The sequence below is a fragment of the Cyclopterus lumpus genome, chromosome 12 (genome assembly GCF_009769545.1).
Source record: "Cyclopterus lumpus isolate fCycLum1 chromosome 12, fCycLum1.pri, whole genome shotgun sequence".
In the NCBI taxonomy this organism is placed as follows: Eukaryota; Metazoa; Chordata; class Actinopteri; order Perciformes; family Cyclopteridae; genus Cyclopterus; species Cyclopterus lumpus.
This window is the reverse complement of record NC_046977.1, coordinates 8,961,553-8,981,420: the sequence shown is the minus strand read 5'-3', so window position 1 is coordinate 8,981,420 and position 19,868 is coordinate 8,961,553. Positions and strand designations below refer to the sequence as shown.

The window sequence follows — 19,868 nt, the reverse complement described above, 5'->3', positions numbered from 1 at the left end:
GCACAAAGCTTGAGAATGGAGTGGCGCAGATGGAACAAAAACAGGCCAATTCCTTGGGAAGGATGCCCTCTGAACCCAGCAGCTAATGCAGCCCCTGCTGCTGCAGCCGGTCATTATTGTTGTTAGAGGAGAAGCGAGATGGCACTCCAAAACAAGGCCACCACCGCCGCTGAAGTCATGGTTCACAGGCCATGTGAGAAGAAGCTTTTGCTCGAGAGCTCCTGTGTGACGCCAGCACACAACAAGAAGCCTCCAGCGCAGACGGCGTGCCCCAGTCGGAGCATAACAGATTATTAAACATTTCAATTTGATCTGAAGAACAACAGGCACTAATGGCTGTAACACTTCGTCACAGGCCCGAGAGCATTTGGGTTAGTCAAGATGGCGTCGCCTTGCAGCGTCGCCTCCCGCCCCTCTCGAGGTGCTATGAGGGCCCCGAGCGCCTGTCACTCACGAGGCCCATCAGTCACCCTCATCTGCTGAATCTGACTTTATCTTAATGAGCTGTTGTTATTCCTGTGAATGAATGGAGACGGCTTCCTTTCATCGGACAAGAGGTTGAGCTTCATCACGTTAACTAAGCGCCACCGATGATCCGTCAGAATTTCACCTGTCTGTCCAGGATGAAAAAGTCTTAAATAAATCTAAACAAGGAGCTTCGGCTTTAATGAAACGTCCGCTTGTCCGGTGCCTTGATCCAATTCAGACACCCAAACAGCCCCTGTCTGTATTGTCTGTGTTCTTCATTGCGTTTCCTATTGTCACATCACATTCCTGTGTGTGTGTGTGGAGCAGGGGGGGGCTTAATTCCAGACATCCTGCTCTTATTGTTGACCGCCCCAGGTTGACTGCTGCTCAACATGTCAGGCTGAAAGAGAACAAAATGGGGCCCGTGCCACTGAGAGCGATTATACACACACACACTGCTCCATCTTCTGTCGTTTTTGTAGTTGAGGTGACAGAATAATTCAACATTGTTTTCAAATATATCAGTTTACTCAGTCTCGTGATTTATATTGTAAAAGTCTTTCTCCTTAGTTTCATACCAAAACATTTTTATTTTGAGAGTACATTTTTACCTAAATATTTAACACTATAAGATTCTGTGACATGTTTGATGACACGCACGCACACCAAAACATTTTACTGTTTGAATATCAAAACGAAAGCAGATTTCTTTTGAGAAAAATCAAACAAAAAAAATTATTAATGAAAGGTTTAAAGTGTCACAAAAGTGACACTGATTAAGTTATTGCTGCATCTGTTAGTGTTTATACTCACCTTGTTGAGAAAGGAAAACATTTAGTATCTGACATTTCATCTTGCAAAACCTGTAACTGTGGAGCAAATGTTTGAATTCCTACTATTTATCATATCTAAATTTAAACTGAATTACAGGCCCTCAAACCCGAAGTGTTGACAGCATGAATAGTCTCACCCATAATGAAAGATGAACAGAAGTAACAGTTTATTTTTCCCGAACGAGAAAATAATACATGACATTTTGGAAACAAACCCTTCATTTGAAAACAATATGTAACAATGTCATCAACATATTGTACACAATATTAAAAAACAATAAAAGTGCAATTCGGCTATTTAAAAAAAACACACATACACACACACCCTGTTCACTTACAGTTGTGCTATGCTACAGCACCCTCTAGTGGTTGACTTTTTTTTTTAAAAAAAAGGGACAGTTTTGCTCCAAGTAAAAAGAACAAAAAAGCAAATTCGTACTTTGTTGAGTAATACTACAGACCAAACTTAACACAACTAAACTAAATAAATTAGCTCCAGACATTTTGAGTCACTCAAATTAATCAGGTTCCCGCTTTCTTTCTTGAGAGAGATTGAGGGTTTGGGATTCCCTGAGGTTCAATTTTTATAAAAGTGCACAAGATAAAAAAAATGCATTAAAAACAAAACACTAACTTGCTAAAGCCTCAGATAAATGCTGGTGTTTCTTTCCTTCTCTGCTCAGTGCCTCCACAAATAAATCGACCGGTCGGCTCACAGCAGCAGCTCATAAAAAACAGCTTAAACCTCTTTATTCCACCGAGGAATGATGGTCCTGCGATAAGTCCGTCTTTCCGAGATGTTGCGTTTGACTTTGATCACCGTCGGAAGGACCATCTCCAGCTCCAGAGAGGGGCTGGAGTGGGACTTTTTCAGGCCGCCATCAACCTCGTCTTCCTCCCCCACAGAGTCTGCACACACTGCTCTATCAAACTGTTTCAGGTCCGCGATGCTCAACACGCTGCCGCCTGTCTTCTTCACGCTCTTCCATGCCTCCAGCCCCTGGATGTAGATCCCATAGCGACACATCTGCAGGGTTTCAACAGGCACAGGATCACTCATGGGGACTTTTACACTCGTACACACACACACACACACACACACACACACACACACACAGCGCATTCGTTACCTCGTGCTGCAGGTACTCCGCTCTGACGCGATGCTCCTCCAGCTCCTTGGCTTTGGCTCTTTTGCCCTCTGGCAGGTTTTGCTGCAGGTACAATAAGTCTTCTTTGAAGGACTGCAGTGTTTCTGCGTGAGACTGCAGCTGACGTTCCTGCACAGGAAGAAGAGCAGAACGACAGATAAGAGGCGTCATGCAAATCACTGTGAAGCAGATCCTGCTGAGGGACAAACACACAGTATGAACCCTGTCGTACTACAGCCGGGGAAGCGTTCCAGCAGTTTACAGTACAGGTGTGTATCAGCTGAAATATGCGTCCTAATTATTTATTTATTTATTCATGTCTCTACTGGGAATGAAGTTGAATTCAATTCAACAATAAAAATGCACCTTTGCTCACTTCAGTACTCTCAGATGTTGCTGATATATATAATGTATTGACTACTGTACATGTATATCATGGTAATTGCTTGTAAATAACATGTGAAATGTGACTTTGGAGTTGAAGTTGGATCGTACAACAAGTATTTTAAGTCTTACTAAACAAAGCGCAAGCTAGATTCATAACACAAGTCATAAAACAGGTTCAGTAAGAACTATGTACGATGAAAAACCAAAACATTTTGGAGCAGTTCAAATAAAGTGGTGGCTTTGCCTGTGAAAGAAAGGGCACAGAAGAGTTGGGTTTGCTAAAAATCTCCCAGAAATTGAACCTATATTTTCATCTGTTTTTGAAAAATACACAAAATGACTTCATTAAGAGTGTGTACCAGAGTCTGAGCAGACTGCGCTGAGGGGAGGATGGGTCTGCAGAATCTCCTCTGAGAGCCGACGGCGGCGGGGAACGGAGGCGAGGAGTGAAGAGCCGAGACCAGGTTGATGCGGCTGATCCATGAGAACATCTCCATTTTGGATCTGAGAGGAAGAGGAAACATTGGTGCTGACCGTCCGACTCTTTGACACACACACACGCACACGCACACACACACAGCGATGTGACTTACGAGGCCTGAAAGAGTAAAACCCTCCAGTCAGCCGTCTGCAGACGGAAGACGTGTGGCTTCTTGGTGTAGTCGGCTGCCTGCTCGGCCAGAGAGTGATGCAAACTCACCACCTCCTCGTCTATCGGCTGATCCCTCCTGTAATCATCCTGACGCACATAAATACACTCCATTATCTACACTGCCGGGAGACAAATCGTCAATATTGACATGGAGTGCTACTGAGAATCCCATTGGATGAGTTACTGACCTTCTGCAGGTAAAGGACCATTCCCCTCACCACTCCGTAGAAAGTCTTCCAGCCTCTCTTTCCCCACGGAGCTGCCACACAGAAACATTCAGCAGGTGTGTGAAGCATTGATAAAAAAAAGCCCTTAATGATGAGCGCCACTTCATACAAATGAGCAACATGACCAGAAATGATCAAAATGGGTTCATCAAGTAAGAAAGAGCTGAAGCTGCCGACTGCATTGTCAACATCTGAGAGAAGAATCTCAACTCTATATTAATAGTTGCAATTGTGTACAATCTCTTTGTTTCTTTAACTGACTGCTGTTGACTATGTTACCCACCCAATATACACTTTACAGCATGATGTGGTGCGCTCATATTCAGTGCATTGAAATAATAATCATTATTATTATTATAATTGATTATAATAAGTATACAATCAAACAAAAACACAAATAATTTAAAAGAAACATTACATTTGACTCCACCGCTGCCACATCTCATTTTGACTCAGAGTTTTGGCTCCCGTCTATGAAATATCCTTAATATATATAAAATATACAATCATTTTACATAGTAGAACTCACGTATTTGCCTTTAAAGAGAACAGTTGGGTTAACTACTTTACTTCCCTTGTTGTTGCCCTGTTTCCAGTGTGATGTTGTGTTCCTCAACACCCTGCACCAAACCCCATACAACATGTTAACTAACGTTACTGTTGATTTTTGTGTGTGTCAAATGACCGATTGTGCCTTTAACTCCCGACTAAAGAAACAAGATGCTTGTTTGCGTCTCACTCACTGCGCTTGCCGTCTATGTCGGCGTGCAGCTTCCTCTGGAGGAATCCCTGTTTGGCCACAGGAGCCGTTTTGTCATGAGGAATGTCCTGGAAGGGGTTCGCCTTCGAACGCAGCGGCGCATCTTCTCCTGCGTCCTCGTCCACCAGCACGGAGCTCTTCAACTCCTCCTCGTCACTTTAACATGCAAAGACAGACTCTTACTGTAATGTGTGAGATGATATATATATATATATATATATATATATATGAGGAATGAAGTGGAACAGATGATGTGTTATGACTTACATCGCCCACTGCAGCGGCTCACTCTTTATAGAGTTGTAAAGACTCTGAAAGGAGATGGAGATGAAAAGGTTAAATAATTTTCCCCAAAAGCATTTGAATTGGCTTTTTAAAAGAAAAAGAAAAGAATCAGTGACCGTATTACCTTCAAGAGATCCTTGCTGAAGTTTTCTCCTTCATTCATCCGATCGAGGTTGGACACAAATTTAGTCGAGGACATTGATTTCCCTACATTCTGTTAAAAACACACAAAGCGTGTGATTAACGAAATGCACGCAGATCAGCTGGTAACACGGTGCCACATCAGAACAGAACTTAAGACGTAACGAGTCATAAAGGTTTCCCACCTGTCCATGCAGGTCAGTGTTGAGGAGCATCAGAGCACATGTGAGTGCCAACACAGACTCTGAGGATGTACAAAAAGAAGGAAAATGACACATTCATCTGTCACATGAGCGCGCTCGCTGCTGTAAGCCATCACTGAAGCTCACCTGAAGAGGTGAAGGAGGCGGGGTTGCACTGATGGAAGCGGCAGGCGAAATGCTGCAGCACGCGCTCTCTCTCCTGGGTCTCTCCTATCAGGACCACCACTTTCAGGAAAGACCTGGGAGAGAGAGCGAAAATGGGGGAAAAAAACATTATATGGGCGTGTTTAGTGAGACATGTCAGTGCTTTAGAATCCGAGCTCCACGTCTGTAGTTCTCACCTCAGGGCACGATCGAGAGTTTCCCCGGTGAAGTCAAATAGTTTCAGGTATTCCTCCCCGACAGCTCGACTGAAGTCGTTACTAAACAGAAACAAAACACATTCTGTGTCAGTGTTATGGACACTTTATTTCTTAACAATGAATCAGTCCGAAGACTTTTCTTCTGGGTCAGAAGAGAAAACAAATAATGTAACTTAATATTTCAGGGATGCTTATTACCGGCATATCATCTAAACTGGAGGCAAAAGGAGGAAGGCGTGAACGGTAGATCGACTGTATTTACGTTGGACCTTGCCGGACGAAGCACTTTACAGTTTTGCATCTCATTGACCCATTCATAAAAACACTCACACACTGATGGTGGCCGAGCGGGAGCAACTTGGGTTTCTGTGTCTTCCTCAAGGACACTATGACAGGCAGACAGGAGGATCAAGGGATCAAATCGGCATCCTTGTGATGAACAGGACGACCCGCTCTTCTCCCCGTATGGGTCTGGATAATATTTTTAAAGATGGCTTCTGATGATGGCCAAGCATGTAGGAACTTAAGATTTCTTTCACTGAAGTCAAACCGTCATGAATAAATAACTGTATAAATGTACTACAATGTGACCGGTCACCAGGAAAAGGGTTATATTTTATAATATCTAATCTAAAGATTCATGATAACCACAACCAAATGACATCATTAGCAACAAGAGAGCGTGTTTCAACTTGGGGTTAAGTTACTATTTAAAGTGGTAGAAAAGCTTCTGCAGCTTTACTGGCCAGTCGTGGGTTTTCACGACACCATCGTCCTTAAGATAGAAAGAAAGGACGATATATAAAAATAAATAATATGTGCTTACTCTTTGTCTAAGTGCTTCACCACGTCCACGCGCTGGATCCCGTCCAACTTGTACAGCCGTTCAGCGAGGCGGCGGGCCATCTCTCTGTTCACCGCGTCTCCATTCATATGAGGCACCGCTGTCTCAGGGGATTTGGGTCGCTCTTCATTTGCGACGGTTGTTCGCACGGAGCCGCCCTCAGCAACTCCCACTTCTTCACCCTGATGTGACGTCTCAGGCTGTTTGTCCACCTGGTTGAACTCGGCCTGCGCTGTCTGCCGCGTGACCTCGGGCTCAGGAGACAGATGCTCCGTTATTTCTGACTCATCTGTCTCCGGCTGCACAAGCTGCCCAGAGAGCGTCGGCTGAGACAAGTCGGTCGTTTGCGTTTGCGTCTGCTCATTCTGCTCTGACGGCTCCGTCTGTTCTTGCTGCTCTGCCACTCCGGAAGAAACTGTCTGCTCTGACTGAGTAGAGTCCTCTGGCAGGCCTGCCGTCTCACGTCGCGTTGACTCCTCTGTGAGTTCCATCTCTCGTGTCCGTTTCAGACGCTGCGACTTTCCTCGCTGGTCAGAGTCCTGCGACACCTCTGCTTGGATCTCCTTTGACTCTTCGGTCCTCTCAAGCTGCTCGGACTCCGCTTGTTCGGGCTGCAGGGAAACGTGGTCGTGGTCGCAATCTCGTTCCTCTAAACGACTCGTCTCCTTCGGTGAGTTTTCTATCCTCTCTGTGTTTTCTGCCGCCTTAATCGACGGTTCTTTGTTGTCGTCCGCAGCATCCGGCTGTTCAGGGTCCACGTTCTGATCTACATCTTCGCACATATCTGCAGTCTGACCGGTGAGATCTTGATGGAACCGTTGGAGTATCTCTATGTCCTCTTTAGTCCCTGAGTGCTGCCTTTCCTCCAGGAGCTCTGAGTGCTGCCGATCAATCAGCTTATCTGGGTTTACAGTTGGTCCAGTATCATCAGTTTGTAGTGTCTCTGCAGGAAACGCCCTACAAGGTGCGGATGAAATAATGATTGCAGTTAATGTTATATTGGCACATAATACTGCGTCATGATTAACATACCGAAAGCAATTCGGGTTGATACATACTTCCTGTTCCCCTTTCTAAAGTTAAGTCCATGATACTCACACATTACTCAGACAACTGACATCTTTTGCCTCTTCACTTTCTTCAGTACAGGACACATTTATCTGCCTCTCTTCGTCTCCCTCGCCTTCTTCCTCTTCCTCAACACCATTCGCTGAAGTTTGCTCTTCCTCTGAGTCTCCCTGTCCAGTCTGCAGAACGCCGGGTTCCTCCCGTTCCTCTTCAAGCTTTAAATTGACACAATTGTCCACTTCATCTTCTGAGACATCAGTCCCTTGAAGAATGTTGATTAAGACCACAGTTTCAACAGGATATGAGGTTACCGAGTGTCTCTCCTCTTCTTTTGAGTCGGCCCTCAGTGGGATGCCTGGATGATTTTTGAAGAAGAAGAAGGTACACATCACAATTTTGCACAACTATTTTCTAATAAAAATGAGAAGGCCACAATAATCCACCAAGAATCCAGATTTTATAAGTTGTCAAACTGAGCAACTAAGGGAAAAACATTTGCTCTTCAACAACTAATTCAAGTCGTCTCCCTCAGAGAAATACGTACCGTTATTACTATCCAACAGCTTGTGTGTTGAATCTTCTCTTTCCTGTGTCGGCGGCTCTTGCACATCTGCGGCATCACATGGCTGGAAATTGCAACACAGGCCATTGATCATGAACATGAGTTGTGCGAGAAAGCTTGTGATTGCCAGAGGGTTCACGAGCAAGAAGCTGCCCTCTGATTCTCAACTGACCAACATTACGTCCACTCTATTCCTCCCACCGCTGCTCAACCTACTACAGTAACCCAAACACGTGTCTCTACGGAGACGAAGACTGAGTCAAGTCAGCGCTCAGTGAAGAACGGGTTAATGACACAGGAAATCTGAAGGTGCACACGCACAGAGACCGCACTGAAAGAGACTAAACTCGAAATAATGACGACATCACACTTTGCTTTGTATCTTACAGTACGTACCTCTGAGCCGTTTCCTGTCCGCTCTAGATGTGAGTTGAGGAGCTGAGAATCAGCCTCATCTTCTTCCCCTCTGCCCTCCCGTATGAAAAGATCAGCATTAACGCGTTGAGACGGGTGAAGTGAGGGGGAAGTGGTATCTAGACTCGTCGAGCCGCCTGAGCTCGGCTCATTGGCCGCGCTGCTGTCAGTCATGAATGAAGGTGTCGCTGCCGAGGGATCAGGCATGTCCCATTGCACTGTGGCGAAGGAAAGCGGAGCACCGGTACAGGTCATGGGGTGCACCGGCCACACTATCTGCTCCCACTGTTCCGCCTCCTCAGGGGTCTCGAGGAACAGACCGAGTTGATCCGTCCCGTGTGCCTGGTTCATCTGAACCTCTGTGTCGCCCCACACAATGGTCTCCTCCTCTCCATTCACACACTGGCGGTCCATGGACGTCCATGAGTCTTGTTGAGGCTGCTGAAGGACTGAATCTGTGACATCTGGTAGGGAGGAGCACACGTTTTCCTCCTCCATTAGCATGTATCTCAGTCAGTTCCTTTGTTGGGGTGTTTGTGGGTTTTGGTGAAAGATGCTGTCGTTACAAAATGTCCTGCTCTGCCATATGAAGAATGATCATTCTGTAGGATCCCAAAAGTGTGAAATCCTGAATGTTACAACCTCCAATGGCGCCATTCACAGATCTGTAACGAGAGAGAAAAATAAGTGTTGATGTTAAAAGATAGTTCACTACACTCCAATCTGAAGCAGCACGAGAAATTCTTCCCAAGAATTGTGGGATTTGTGACATGTAACAACAAACTCCAAAAAGCTAGTTGGGGGACCTCCAGGAGGAACATCTGATTTTCTGAGAGACAAAAAGGCCATTCATAAGACTCAACTATATGTGGTTGTCGAGTAATAGTGATGATTCATGGGTTGCCTTTCGGCTCTATTTTTTTTCCTCTATTCATCTGTGAGAAATAGTACATTTAAAACTACTGAGAACAGCATTTTAAATTACACACGAACCTCCTAGCAAAAACAAAACTGACTTAAAACCATTAACAGCCCTGACGGCACACAACACTCACCATGTCAACATAATCCAGTCTGGAGAAGGGGGGTTTGTCTGCTCATTTTTCAACTGTTTTGACCTTCTTGCTGTGGCTCTGCAGGTGTGCAGTGCAACAAACATTTAGTGAAATGCCACAAAAGCAAGTTTGTACTTCCTGACCACAGACAGTCAATCCGCCGAGCAAGTGAGCGAGAGAGATAGAGGTGTGTGCTGCGGATTAGGAACGGGGGAGAGGGTGGGGTTATGGGGATGTTTCGGGTGAGCAGTTTAACTGCCTGCGTCCTGTGTTTATCATTTTATCGCCACGCTGCACGGTGAGACTGAGCAAAGGATAAAACCCAGAAAGGGTTGGAATTTAAACTTCTTGTTTTCAACACAAGCAAAGGCCAGCAATGGGAAAAAATGTCATGTGCTTATTCTGGTGACGAAGAGAAATGTCACACCTAATATCTTATCCTCTTCTACCAAATGTAAACTTTGATTTGATCTTGCTCACTCTCTGTCAAACTTTTTTTTTTTTCATGTCTTTACTTCTGTTCCTGTCTTCGTTATTCTATTCACGTCATGCTACCAACATCCGGGACCGACATTGACCACATTTCCTGTGTGGGTGCTCACTTCTCAGTTCCTGTCAGCATGCAACAAGTGCTACAGTACATGAAGATTAACACAGATGATCTTCTGTGACTTTAATTAGAGAGAATCGGAGTTTGAAAAACTGAATTTAAAAATAATGTGGACCATATATACAATACTGATTGCTGCACTTTGATAAACTATTGTGTTAATCATCTATGTGTGAGGTTATCTTTGGCAGCACTGTTCAGATGACTGCAGAGATTTCGAGATTCCTTTAACTAAATAGAAGAAAAAAGATCAGGACGTTACTCAAACAAACGGCAGTATGCCCTAAGCGGAGAACACCAGGATACGTTGTATACAACACATCACAGGCGTGAGAAGATGATTGACAAAATATTAAAGAAGTCAAAGTATTTTTAAAAACTTCCCCGGGGATGATGAAATAAAAAGAGGAACAGAGCCACACTTGGTAAAGGGAAAGCTGAGAAATGAATTATAAATGTGTGTAAGTATAATAATAAAAGGCCTCTAAATAAGATAAACACTCCCTGTGTCATTCATTACCACCAGCGAACACGGCAAAGACGTGAACATTTTCAAACGTTAAAGAGCTACAAATAAAGATGTCATTAGTACTCTTTTCAACTGTGAAACATGACTTACCCCCTCCAGGGTCTTTACAGCAACATCATATGATCAGGCAGCTTGTGAGGTTTAACGTCTTGTGGGAGGGACAGGCACACTGCTGTGTTAGACTGGGATAATATCGCTGTCAAAGTGCTGCACCTTCACAGACATATTGCCCCAGCATACAAATTACCCTCAGTTGATTATGCCTGAACCTTCTACGCACAACAAACAAGCCTCACATCCGCTCCGTTTAAGCCGAGCAGCCTCTTAGTCTGTGGTGTCGCATAACGATGCATGCAAGTCACAAGTCCTAGTCTGAACCAGGTCCTCCCCCTTCTTCTTCAGCCTTCCTGTCCATTTTGGAAAGATCAAGATCAGACTTCAGTCTCCCTCTGTCCTGTTCCTCTTCCAGCAGGTATGGCTATGGGGGGAAAACAATACAAGAGAATTTGAGTTGCAAGAGCAAGAAAGAAAAAGACACAATGTGATTGGCAGATGACTCAGGAGCTCAGAGACACCTGAGTGGCCTCAGTCCACGCCCACCACCCTGAAGGCATGCAAGCACACACACATCCACAGGCCAGGTGAGGGGAGTGGTGTGGCTCAGCTTCATTCCTGCAAAAGACCTCTAGGAATGATGTTGTAAAACCAGAAGGTGTTCATATGCATTATAGCTAAGAAATTAGATGTGCCTCTGATTTCCGGCTGTGAGCAGAAAAGCCTCTTTATGTTTTTAGGCTTCCCAACAATAACACAACTAAATAGACTGCATCTTTTTAATGGACTAATTATTTGTGATTAACACATTTACTTGTATTTAATTGGTGTAAACACCTCAAAATAATAGCAGAAACTGTTACTGAGTATTTGCACAATTAGCAATCATCACTCACTCACGTTAGAAGTCGACACATCGTTACTATCTTTATGAGAAGACGCACGTATTTGTTAGCACTCTCTAGCGTCAAGTTACCGTAAATCACACTAACACACACATTAAGAGAAGATAACCCAAAGTTAGTAATATTACAACGTTACAGAAGTGATATTCGTCTCGAGTTAAGAGGTACGTGATTAGCAGAGTCTCTCTTAGCTTTCCCCTTGATGTAACCTAAGGAAACATTGTCATTAACATGATCACCGTTAGTATTAAAACATTAGCATTACCTAGCGTTAGCATCTATGTGAGCATCCTTGCAGTTGTAGTGAGTTAGTTGCTAGCTAGTGGTTGTAGTAGTAGTAGTGGTGGTGGTGCTAGTAGTATTAGTGATGAGCCAGTGGTGCTGCTATAGTTGTGCAGCTCTTCTTGTTATATAAACACCATTTATCACCGTGGTTATTTGTGTACACAGTATCACAATGACGTTAGCTAGGGTCCCGGCTGATCTGACTATTCCCCTCCACATCAGCAGGGGCGCTGCAGCACGTGTAAGTGAAACCAATAATCACCTCGACGTCACTTTCGTGCGACCGTCTCTGCTTTGTTTGTTCCGCACACGGCAGCAGAGTCGCAGACACCCACTTCGCCCCCCACCGCCACCACAGATACTTCCAATCGTGTACAAACCATCTGGCGAGTCTTCCGCAGCCGCTCGCTCCAACATGGCCAAGTGCAGTGATCTGAAGATGTTCCTGGAGTCATCTCTGAATGAGATCTTTAAGGCCACAGTGAGTGACATCCTGGACTCAGTGGACCGGACCCTGTCCGAGTACCAGGGCACAATTCAGAGGATCGAGTCCGAAAACGAGGGCCTGAAGCGGCTGCTGTTTGCACAGAAGAGCCCCGAGTCTGCTGCAGGAGGTGTGTGTGTGTGTGTGTGTGTGTGTGTGTGTGTGTGTGTGTGTGTGTGTGTGTGTGTGTGTGTGTGTGTGTGTGTGTGTGTGTGTGTGTGTGTGTGTGTGTGTGTGTGTGTGTGTGTGTGTGTGTGTGTGTGTGTGTGTGTGTGTGTGTGTGTGTGTGTGTGTGTGTGTGTGTGTGTGTGTGTGTGTGTGTGTGTGTGTGTGTGTGTGTGTGTGTGTGTGTGTGTGTGTGTGTGTGTGTGTGTGTGTGTGTGTGTGTGTGTGTGTGTGTGTGTGTGTGTGTGTGTGTGTGTGTGTGTGTGTGTGTGTGTGTGTGTGTGTGTGTGTGTGTGTGTGTGTGTGTGTGTCGCGCACCGTGTAGCTCCGTGCCTTTTGTTCATCTGCATTGTCAGAACATTGTGTCTGTGTGTGCCTCCTTAGACATCAATACAAGACGGCAAAGCGACAGTATCATGCTGCGTTCACACCAAAAGCGTTGCGATAATTCGAGGCAGAAAAGGCAAGCAGACGTAAACAATGCAGTAGCTGCAAAACAGGACAGTACAAACGTGTTTTGAAGTAAGTAAGAAATAGGCCTGTGGATACAGTACTTACCTACACTAGTACATTACTGCCCATACTAATGATGGCACCACAACACAGGCGATTCTACAGTGAACCACAATATGTGTTTACCGAGGAAAGATGTAAATAGGAATTTCACGTTTTTATTTAGTGCATTGTCTAGAATTACGCAGCTTCACTGATTTATAGATAGCTGAGATGAAACTGTGAACCTGATTGCTGAGAGTCTGAGCTTAAAGAGCAGCTACTTAAAGCAATGAGTGTTGCCTTAAATGTAAACAGCAGCCCCACTGCCTTTAGTATTACAACAGCTATTATGTTGGTCATGTTCCCTCTGGTAGTAAAGACAAAAACAGTCTGTCATTTGTCATGTCACCAACAAATAATAAATTGATCCAACTTTACATTTTATGTCAGTTGAGTTTGTTCAGGCTGTTTGGTTGCTTCCACAATGTCATTCAGTTATTCCCCTAGTTTATCGTACCACAGCCTGTACTAGTTGGTTAATTATTATGGCTTTGCCTTTTTACAGATATTTGTGAAGAAGATGCCACAGAAAATCTTTCGACTTCAGAATTGAACAATTGTTCCATCATCTCAACTCAGGGCACATTCAAGATGTCCATATGCAGCAGTGACAAGAAGAGCTTTAGGAGGAGGCATAAAGACAAGCTGAGGGAAAGTATACCCTCCTCATTTTTACTGCAGACTGATCAAATGGTAGAAAGGCCATGTGTGAACACAGGAATGGTATGCATGTCCACCCAAGTCTTGGGTGGACACGCATACCATTCTGTAAAAGCAGAGCCAGACCTGGACGAAAGCGGTGCTATTGACCTCTCCCAGCCTTCGTCACTTCCCAATCTGACAATGAGGCCAGTAAAAAATGAGAGCTCAGAGGTCAGTTTTCACAGTCATGATGCATATGCACCTCTTCCGCCAACTACAGACCTCAAAGAAGAATCCAGAGGCAGCGACGGTGAAATTAAAGTCACCGTTGTTTCTGACACTTACATGCCGGATAGACAGTTCATTAAGACGGAGGAAGAGGAGCAGAATGGGGTGTCGCAATACGGTGACAATGACTCTCAGCAAGAGTCGAAGCGTGCGTTGAGATGTTACCCAGAATCAGAAGCGGACCCCGAGGCAGCAAGCAGACAGGTCGTGGTGCCAGAAGTCGTGGTGCCAGAAGTAGTGGCGCGTGAGGGAAACGCTGCTGTTCCCACAGATCCGTTTTTGGGGATTCGCGACAACTTTTTGCGCTGCCCCACCTGTCCCAAAACGTTTAGTCGAGCAGCCTCGCTCAACATCCACATCAAGACGCACAGCGGTGAAAAGGCTCACGGCTGCAGCTACTGTGGCAAACGCTTTGGCCGGGCCGATCTCCTCAAGTCCCACAAGCGCACCCACACAGGAGAGCGACCCTACATCTGCAACCTCTGCAGTAAAACATACGCCCATCCCAGTCAGCTCCGGATACACAAACGCGTCCACACTGGAGAAAAGCCGTACTCCTGCTCGCACTGTGGGAAGCGCTTCAATGAGCACAACCAGCTCAAAGTTCACCTGCGGACTCACACGGGGGAGAGGCCTTACAGCTGCCAAGAGTGTAGCAAAACCTTCAGCAATGCGAGCAACCTGCGCATACACGAGAGGATCCACACCGGGGAGAAGCCGTACTGCTGCTCTCAGTGTGGGAAAAGGTTCAACGGCTTGGGTGACCTCAAAACACACTACAGGATTCACACGGGAGAGAGGCCCTACAGCTGTGAGCTATGTCAGAAGACCTTCAGCCAGACGGGCCACCTCACCATACACATGCGGATGCACACGGGAGAAAGGCCGTACAGCTGCAACGAGTGCGGCAAGAAGTTCACGGTGGCCAGCAGCCTTAAATTGCACCAGAGGACTCACACGGGGGAGAAGGAGTACAGCTGCTCGTACTGCAGCAAGAGCTTCAGCAGGTCGGGTCACCTGAAGAGACACGAACTGGTCCACACCAAAGAGACGGTCTTCCTCTGCAGCCAGTGTGGGAAGACCTACACCGACCAGTCCTCCCTTAAGAAGCACCTGAAGATGCACGCGGCCAAGGAGCAGAAGGCTCATAGCGAGGGAAGCACCAGCGAGGCGGAAACGAGCCGACCTTCAGCCTCGGAGACTCTTTCGGACACTGATGGAAGTTAGAACCGAGTTCTAAGAAGACGAGTGATATACGAGTGAGTGCTTTGTGTGATTTTTACAAAATCATCTTCAATCAAGGTCAACTTCCTAGCCTTTTCAGACGTGCATCTCACAGCTGACATCAGCGGGGTATTATAAACTGTTGTGCAGTATTTTGGTGTCTAATAAGCATTTTAGCGCTTCGATCTGTTCCTCAAACTGGACTTCGTGCATCGTATATATTTAAACACACTAGTACCAACACAGACCCCCCTGCACTTTCTTTAATGCAGAGCTGCTGTTGGGTGCTGGGGTTGAAAACCCTCCAGAAAAAGCTGTTAAGTGTAGCTTGAATTAAGATTATTTTATTATACTGCTGTTACAGAGGAAAATTGTGCTGTCACGCTCAAAACTGTTTTTCTGTGGTAGAGGGCGATACACTGTTATCTTATCTTTGCTGTGATATAGTAGATCCAAATACTGAGCCATCTTGTAGTCTCCTCTCTCACAACACTGTGCACAGAGACAGAAGACAGGAACTAAAAGAACTGTTATGTCACCAACATGTTGGTGATATATGTTATTCAGAGCAATGACGATGAATGATTGAACCACCCTGCTGAAACTAGACACTGAATCCCAGGTCCAGGTTTTTATTGTGGTCCTGACCTTTGAAAACCAGTCCTGCCTCTCAGTAAAAAAACAAACAATATAATTGTTTTAGAATTAAAATGTGATGCTGCTTCTACACCAATGTATACACGTTGTAGTAGCCAGAGGGTTAGAAAATATTTCTACCGGATGATTAGAAATTCTTAATAAATTGCTGTATATAGCTTTAACTATTAGTCAGCAGTCGGATCCGTTGAGCTGACACGAATGTATTTATATAATAGCGTTACTGAAGTTAATGTTACTTCAAATGTTCTGTATCGATTCAGCAGCTTTCAATATTAAATTAATAATTGTTTTGTAAGTCATGTTATCAAAGAAAGTCTAGAGGATTTGTTTTAGGTTTTCACTGTTCTACCAGGAAATGCATCTCTCACCGTGAATTATTTGCAACTGACTCACACACACAGGAGTAAAATGTCATGTTTATGATAGGGCTACTGTTTGTTGTGGCAACTCGTTGATATACCGGCACAGCAATGTATATTGAGTGTTTGCTACTAGTTTATTGTGACTTACTTTTGTGAGATCTGTAACTAAATTAAAGAGAAAAGTTAACCAAATGATTTCTGTATGACTTATTTATGCTTTATGTATTTTTTATTTTAAATCAAAGGCAGTGTGCCTTTTTTTATGTTATGTTCCTTAAGTACAAATGCATACACTTTTACACATTTAATGCAACCAGGAAAGCCAATACTACACAGTGTATAGTTAAGTGCTGCTACATAATGCAAGTGGTTCCCAGTGTTTATTCCTCAAAGTATAACGCCTGCTTAATAACTTCACACATGGGAACAAAGGTTTAGTTTCGGCGGAGGAAACATTATGGCTTTTATTAATTACAGCACTGTTTTTGCTTTTAGGTTTGGTTTGTTATTTTACTAGTAAAATAGTCATGCTAACAGACGGTGAAGGTTAGTTTACTTGCAGCATTATGAAACAGATGTAAGACTAGTCGACTGAAGGTGAAAGTGATTTACTCAATGCAGTGAGATAGATGGATTTGATTTCATATGTTGTACTCAAAACATTGAAAAATCCCTCAAATTCTTTTAAAATTAGAATATTTAAAATTAATATTTTAATTATCACAAAATTCCATTGACCTCCGTTGCATTGAGGCGGGAACGATTTGGTATCGGGCCTGCAAAGCATATTTTCATTATTAATTAATGTTAAGAATATTTGTTCAATTTATCAAATTTTTTTTTTGTAGGAAATATAAATATATATAAATATTTTTTTTGTATTGAAAAAGTAGGAAAATGCTGTCTTCAACCTTTTTTTCCAGTCCCAAATATTTACTAACATGTAAGATGTGAAAAATAAATTTATTTTAAAAGCTAGAAAATCTTTTTTTAAATTCATGCTAAATATTTAATGATTAAAATGTTTGATTAATTTTCTATTGCTCAAACAGTAGATTAATCAACACACAGTCCCAGCTATCTGCATGGCTACATAAAACCCAAGTGAACTGAGAAGTGTCTTTGTCTTTTGAACCGCCACTTTAGAGTAAAAGTTAGAGAGATAAAGTCTATAAATCTTAATGAGAGAACTTATTTTTGAGCCCTCCTTGAGGGGGACACCCAGATTGGAAACCACTACAACGATACATCTTTTTAATAATCTGATCAAACAAGAACAGGATACAGTATTTTCTATGTTTTCACAACAACAGAACATTCATATATATATATATATATATATATATATATATATATATATATATATATATAAAAACAAACATGTTTCCCTAGGGGAGTTGTGTCGTGCTTCTCTGGCAGCAGTTGAGCTTGTCCTTGGACAGATAGAGCATCGGCTGAATGCTGCTGCTGAAGTCCATCAAGCCGAATGTGACATAGTGGATGTAGCATTGAAACACGTCAGGAGAGAAGTTTTGCTGGAAGGGGAACAGTGCGACGGGCGGGAAGTAGTTGAACACTATGATAGCCAGGATGATGATGACCATCTTGAAGGCTCTCTTCTTCACAGGATGCATCTCGTCTCTGCCGGCCCCGGACTGCCTCAGCGCCCAGAGGATCGAAATGTTGCAGAACACCATGAAGGCGAACGCTGCCAGGATCATCGCCGTGAACACCCTGTCGAAGTTGGCGATGTTGCCCACACATTTGGCGGCGGCGTACGCCAGAGTGATCAGCCAGACGACGATAGCCAGGACTGCTCTGTGGTTGCGGTCCTTGAGCTCGGTGAAGGTGATGGGGTGGACCACGGCCATGTAGCGGTCCAGGCAGATGCAGGAGAGGAGGAGAGGCGAGGAGTCTTTGATGCCGTAAAAGAAGCGCAGGACGTACCAGGTGCTGCTGGTGGTGAGGAAGACTATGTTGGCCAGCTCAAGCGGAGGGGTGAGACAGAAGAGAACGTCTAAAATGGCCAGATGGGAGATGAAGATATCCGAGGTGGAGGAGTCCCCCTTGTTCTTGTGGATGAGCCACAGCACCATGAGGTTGGCCGGGATGCCCAGGAACATGTTGATGAACTGCAGGCCCAGGTACCAAATGATAGCAGCGGGCATTTCTTTGCAACGCTCATACACGGTCCACTCACCAACAGTGTAGTTGGAGGGTCTGTGAGTGACGACGAGCAGGGAGGAGTTGCTGTATGAAACCTCCATCAGAGGACATAGCCAGAGGAACGAAGAGCTGTCAGATAAACAGAACAAACACACTCCTTGATTCACTGCAGCGACAGTGGTGAACTGTACACGTCTAATTTTAGAGTCCAATTTTATTCAAGAAATATACTTCCCCAAAATACCCTCTGTAAAAAAATTAATATTTTTTTAAATCCTCGCTCATCAAGCAAAACTGTGATGCTACCCACTGTAAAACAAAAATGAAGTCTGAGGCAAGTCACTTACAAAGAGCAATAAAGAAAAATGCATATTTTATCAGCTAATGCACTGGATCAAAAAGAGCAAAAGAAAACATATAATACTGTTACATCGAACTGGTCTGCCTCAAATACTTTATTGCTTTCAATCATGTAGTTCTTGAACTTGAAAAACAAACCAACACATTAAGTGGTCTCGTGCATTAGAACAAAAACGGGAAAAAACTCTTACCCCGAACTGGCACTTAGTCGTGTAATGAACTGATCTTCCCTCAACTGTCTGTGACTCGCTGACTCTGCAAACTCATCAACCCATTAATTTCCGCATGCACAGCCAATGAAATGGCAGTATGTCGAGAGTTTATGAAAAGGCTATCGCAACTGTTTGCATGTCTTCATGTTTCCACCATGTCAACACTATCGCTGTATCTAAGGGTGACATGCAAATGTGCAACAGGACTACTAACAGAGATCCAAGCAGAACATGTAAAACATCTAATAAAGTCTGCAGATAATTACCACAGTAAAAGACAGAGCTATGAGGATGAAGAACTCTCCCAAGGCACAAGCCGTATATGTACAATTGCAGTATTTGAATTTAGAGGTCAGGAGAAAAACACTCACCTGTTCGATAGGATACTGCAGCACCTTCCTAAAGTGACTGGGGTCCCCACTCTCCACTTAGTCCTTGTGACTCCTTTGTACGTTTGTCCCAGTGTAAGCAAATACAGAGCCCTTACCTAAAACTACGGAAAACATCTTTTGGAAGATGACCCAACACTTCAGGGATCCTGATCATCCAATCAGACGAGGGCGTGGGAGCTGAGGACTTTCCCTCGATGCTACAATATCTTTTTTGGCCCCATGTACATCCATCACACATTTCAAATAATCATAAAATAAGGATTAAGATGAGTCGGGGTGTGTGAAGGTGAGTTGGGGGACAGAGCAGTGAAATATAAAAACAGGTTGGTTTGTGTGGTGTACTTGTTGTGGCAAGCCATCATCCATTCACACCGATTGGCAATGATGCAACAAACCGATGGCGCCTGACGGAAAATCGTTAGTAAACAACTGATGCAACAGTCCAGAAAATCACTTCTGATTCAAGTCAGTGTAACGATGTGTAATATGTTACGTGAGGCTGACTTGTTTCAAGGTGTGATGTCCGTAGATGGGTTTGTGCTGCACCCAACATACAAAACAGAGAC

General features: G+C 44.2%; 3 protein-coding genes across 6 annotated transcripts; 1 reads left to right on the top strand and 2 right to left on the bottom strand.

The window, feature by feature from the left end:
• Positions 1 to 1,444: 1,444 nt before the first annotated feature.
• On the bottom strand, positions 1,445 to 12,021 carry LOC117740099 (PH and SEC7 domain-containing protein 4). Of its 3 annotated transcripts, XM_034546268.1 has the most exons (19): positions 11,773 to 11,988; positions 10,845 to 11,026; positions 10,639 to 10,730; positions 9,410 to 9,487; positions 8,337 to 9,019; positions 7,923 to 8,004; positions 7,409 to 7,733; positions 6,293 to 7,267; positions 5,446 to 5,526; positions 5,231 to 5,343; positions 5,087 to 5,145; positions 4,885 to 4,974; positions 4,743 to 4,786; positions 4,459 to 4,631; positions 3,677 to 3,747; positions 3,430 to 3,575; positions 3,196 to 3,340; positions 2,432 to 2,578; positions 1,445 to 2,328 (listed from the first exon to the last, which is right to left on the bottom strand). In XM_034546268.1, the coding sequence occupies exons 5-19, from the start codon at positions 8,856 to 8,858 to the stop codon at positions 2,041 to 2,043; spliced, it is 3,261 nt and encodes a 1,086-aa protein (XP_034402159.1). In that variant the 5' UTR covers positions 8,859 to 9,019; positions 9,410 to 9,487; positions 10,639 to 10,730; positions 10,845 to 11,026; positions 11,773 to 11,988; the 3' UTR covers positions 1,445 to 2,040. The 3 variants fall into 3 exon arrangements, with proteins under 3 accessions (XP_034402159.1, XP_034402160.1, XP_034402158.1); XM_034546269.1 differs by lacking the exon at positions 9,410 to 9,487 and having other exon boundaries at positions 10,639 to 11,026; positions 11,773 to 12,021; XM_034546267.1 differs by lacking the exons at positions 10,639 to 10,730; positions 10,845 to 11,026; positions 11,773 to 11,988 and having other exon boundaries at positions 9,410 to 9,603.
• On the top strand, positions 11,507 to 16,367 carry LOC117740100 (zinc finger protein 436). Of its 2 annotated transcripts, none has more exons than XM_034546270.1 (3): positions 11,507 to 11,671; positions 12,109 to 12,406; positions 13,502 to 16,367. In XM_034546270.1, the coding sequence occupies exons 2-3, from the start codon at positions 12,208 to 12,210 to the stop codon at positions 15,151 to 15,153; spliced, it is 1,851 nt and encodes a 616-aa protein (XP_034402161.1). In that variant the 5' UTR covers positions 11,507 to 11,671; positions 12,109 to 12,207; the 3' UTR covers positions 15,154 to 16,367. The 2 variants fall into 2 exon arrangements, with proteins under 2 accessions (XP_034402161.1, XP_034402162.1); XM_034546271.1 differs by lacking the exon at positions 11,507 to 11,671 and adding an exon at positions 12,826 to 12,963 and having other exon boundaries at positions 12,294 to 12,406.
• A 1,193-nt stretch (positions 16,368 to 17,560) lies between these two features.
• On the bottom strand, positions 17,561 to 18,439 carry LOC117740712 (proteinase-activated receptor 3). The gene has a single exon (XM_034547249.1). The coding sequence runs from the start codon at positions 18,437 to 18,439 to the stop codon at positions 17,561 to 17,563; it is 879 nt and encodes a 292-aa protein (XP_034403140.1).
• Positions 18,440 to 19,868: the final 1,429 nt, after the last annotated feature.

Coding starts and splice junctions, on each gene's coding strand:
- LOC117740712 (XM_034547249.1), bottom strand. CDS start 18,439: ATGGAGGTTTCATACAGCAACTCCTCCCTGCTCGTCGTCACTCACAGA.
- LOC117740100 (XM_034546270.1), top strand. CDS start 12,208: ATGGCCAAGTGCAGTGATCTGAAGATGTTCCTGGAGTCATCTCTGAAT. Junction 12,407..13,501: donor CCCCGAGTCTGCTGCAGGAG/GTGTGTGTGTGT, acceptor GCCTTTTTACAG/ATATTTGTGAAGAAGATGCC.
- LOC117740099 (XM_034546269.1), bottom strand. CDS start 8,858: ATGCTAATGGAGGAGGAAAACGTGTGCTCCTCCCTACCAGATGTCACA. Junction 4,975..5,086: donor ACACTGACCTGCATGGACAG/GTGGGAAACCTT, acceptor TGTTTTTAACAG/AATGTAGGGAAATCAATGTC. Junction 4,632..4,742: donor GAGCCGCTGCAGTGGGCGAT/GTAAGTCATAAC, acceptor TGCATGTTAAAG/TGACGAGGAGGAGTTGAAGA.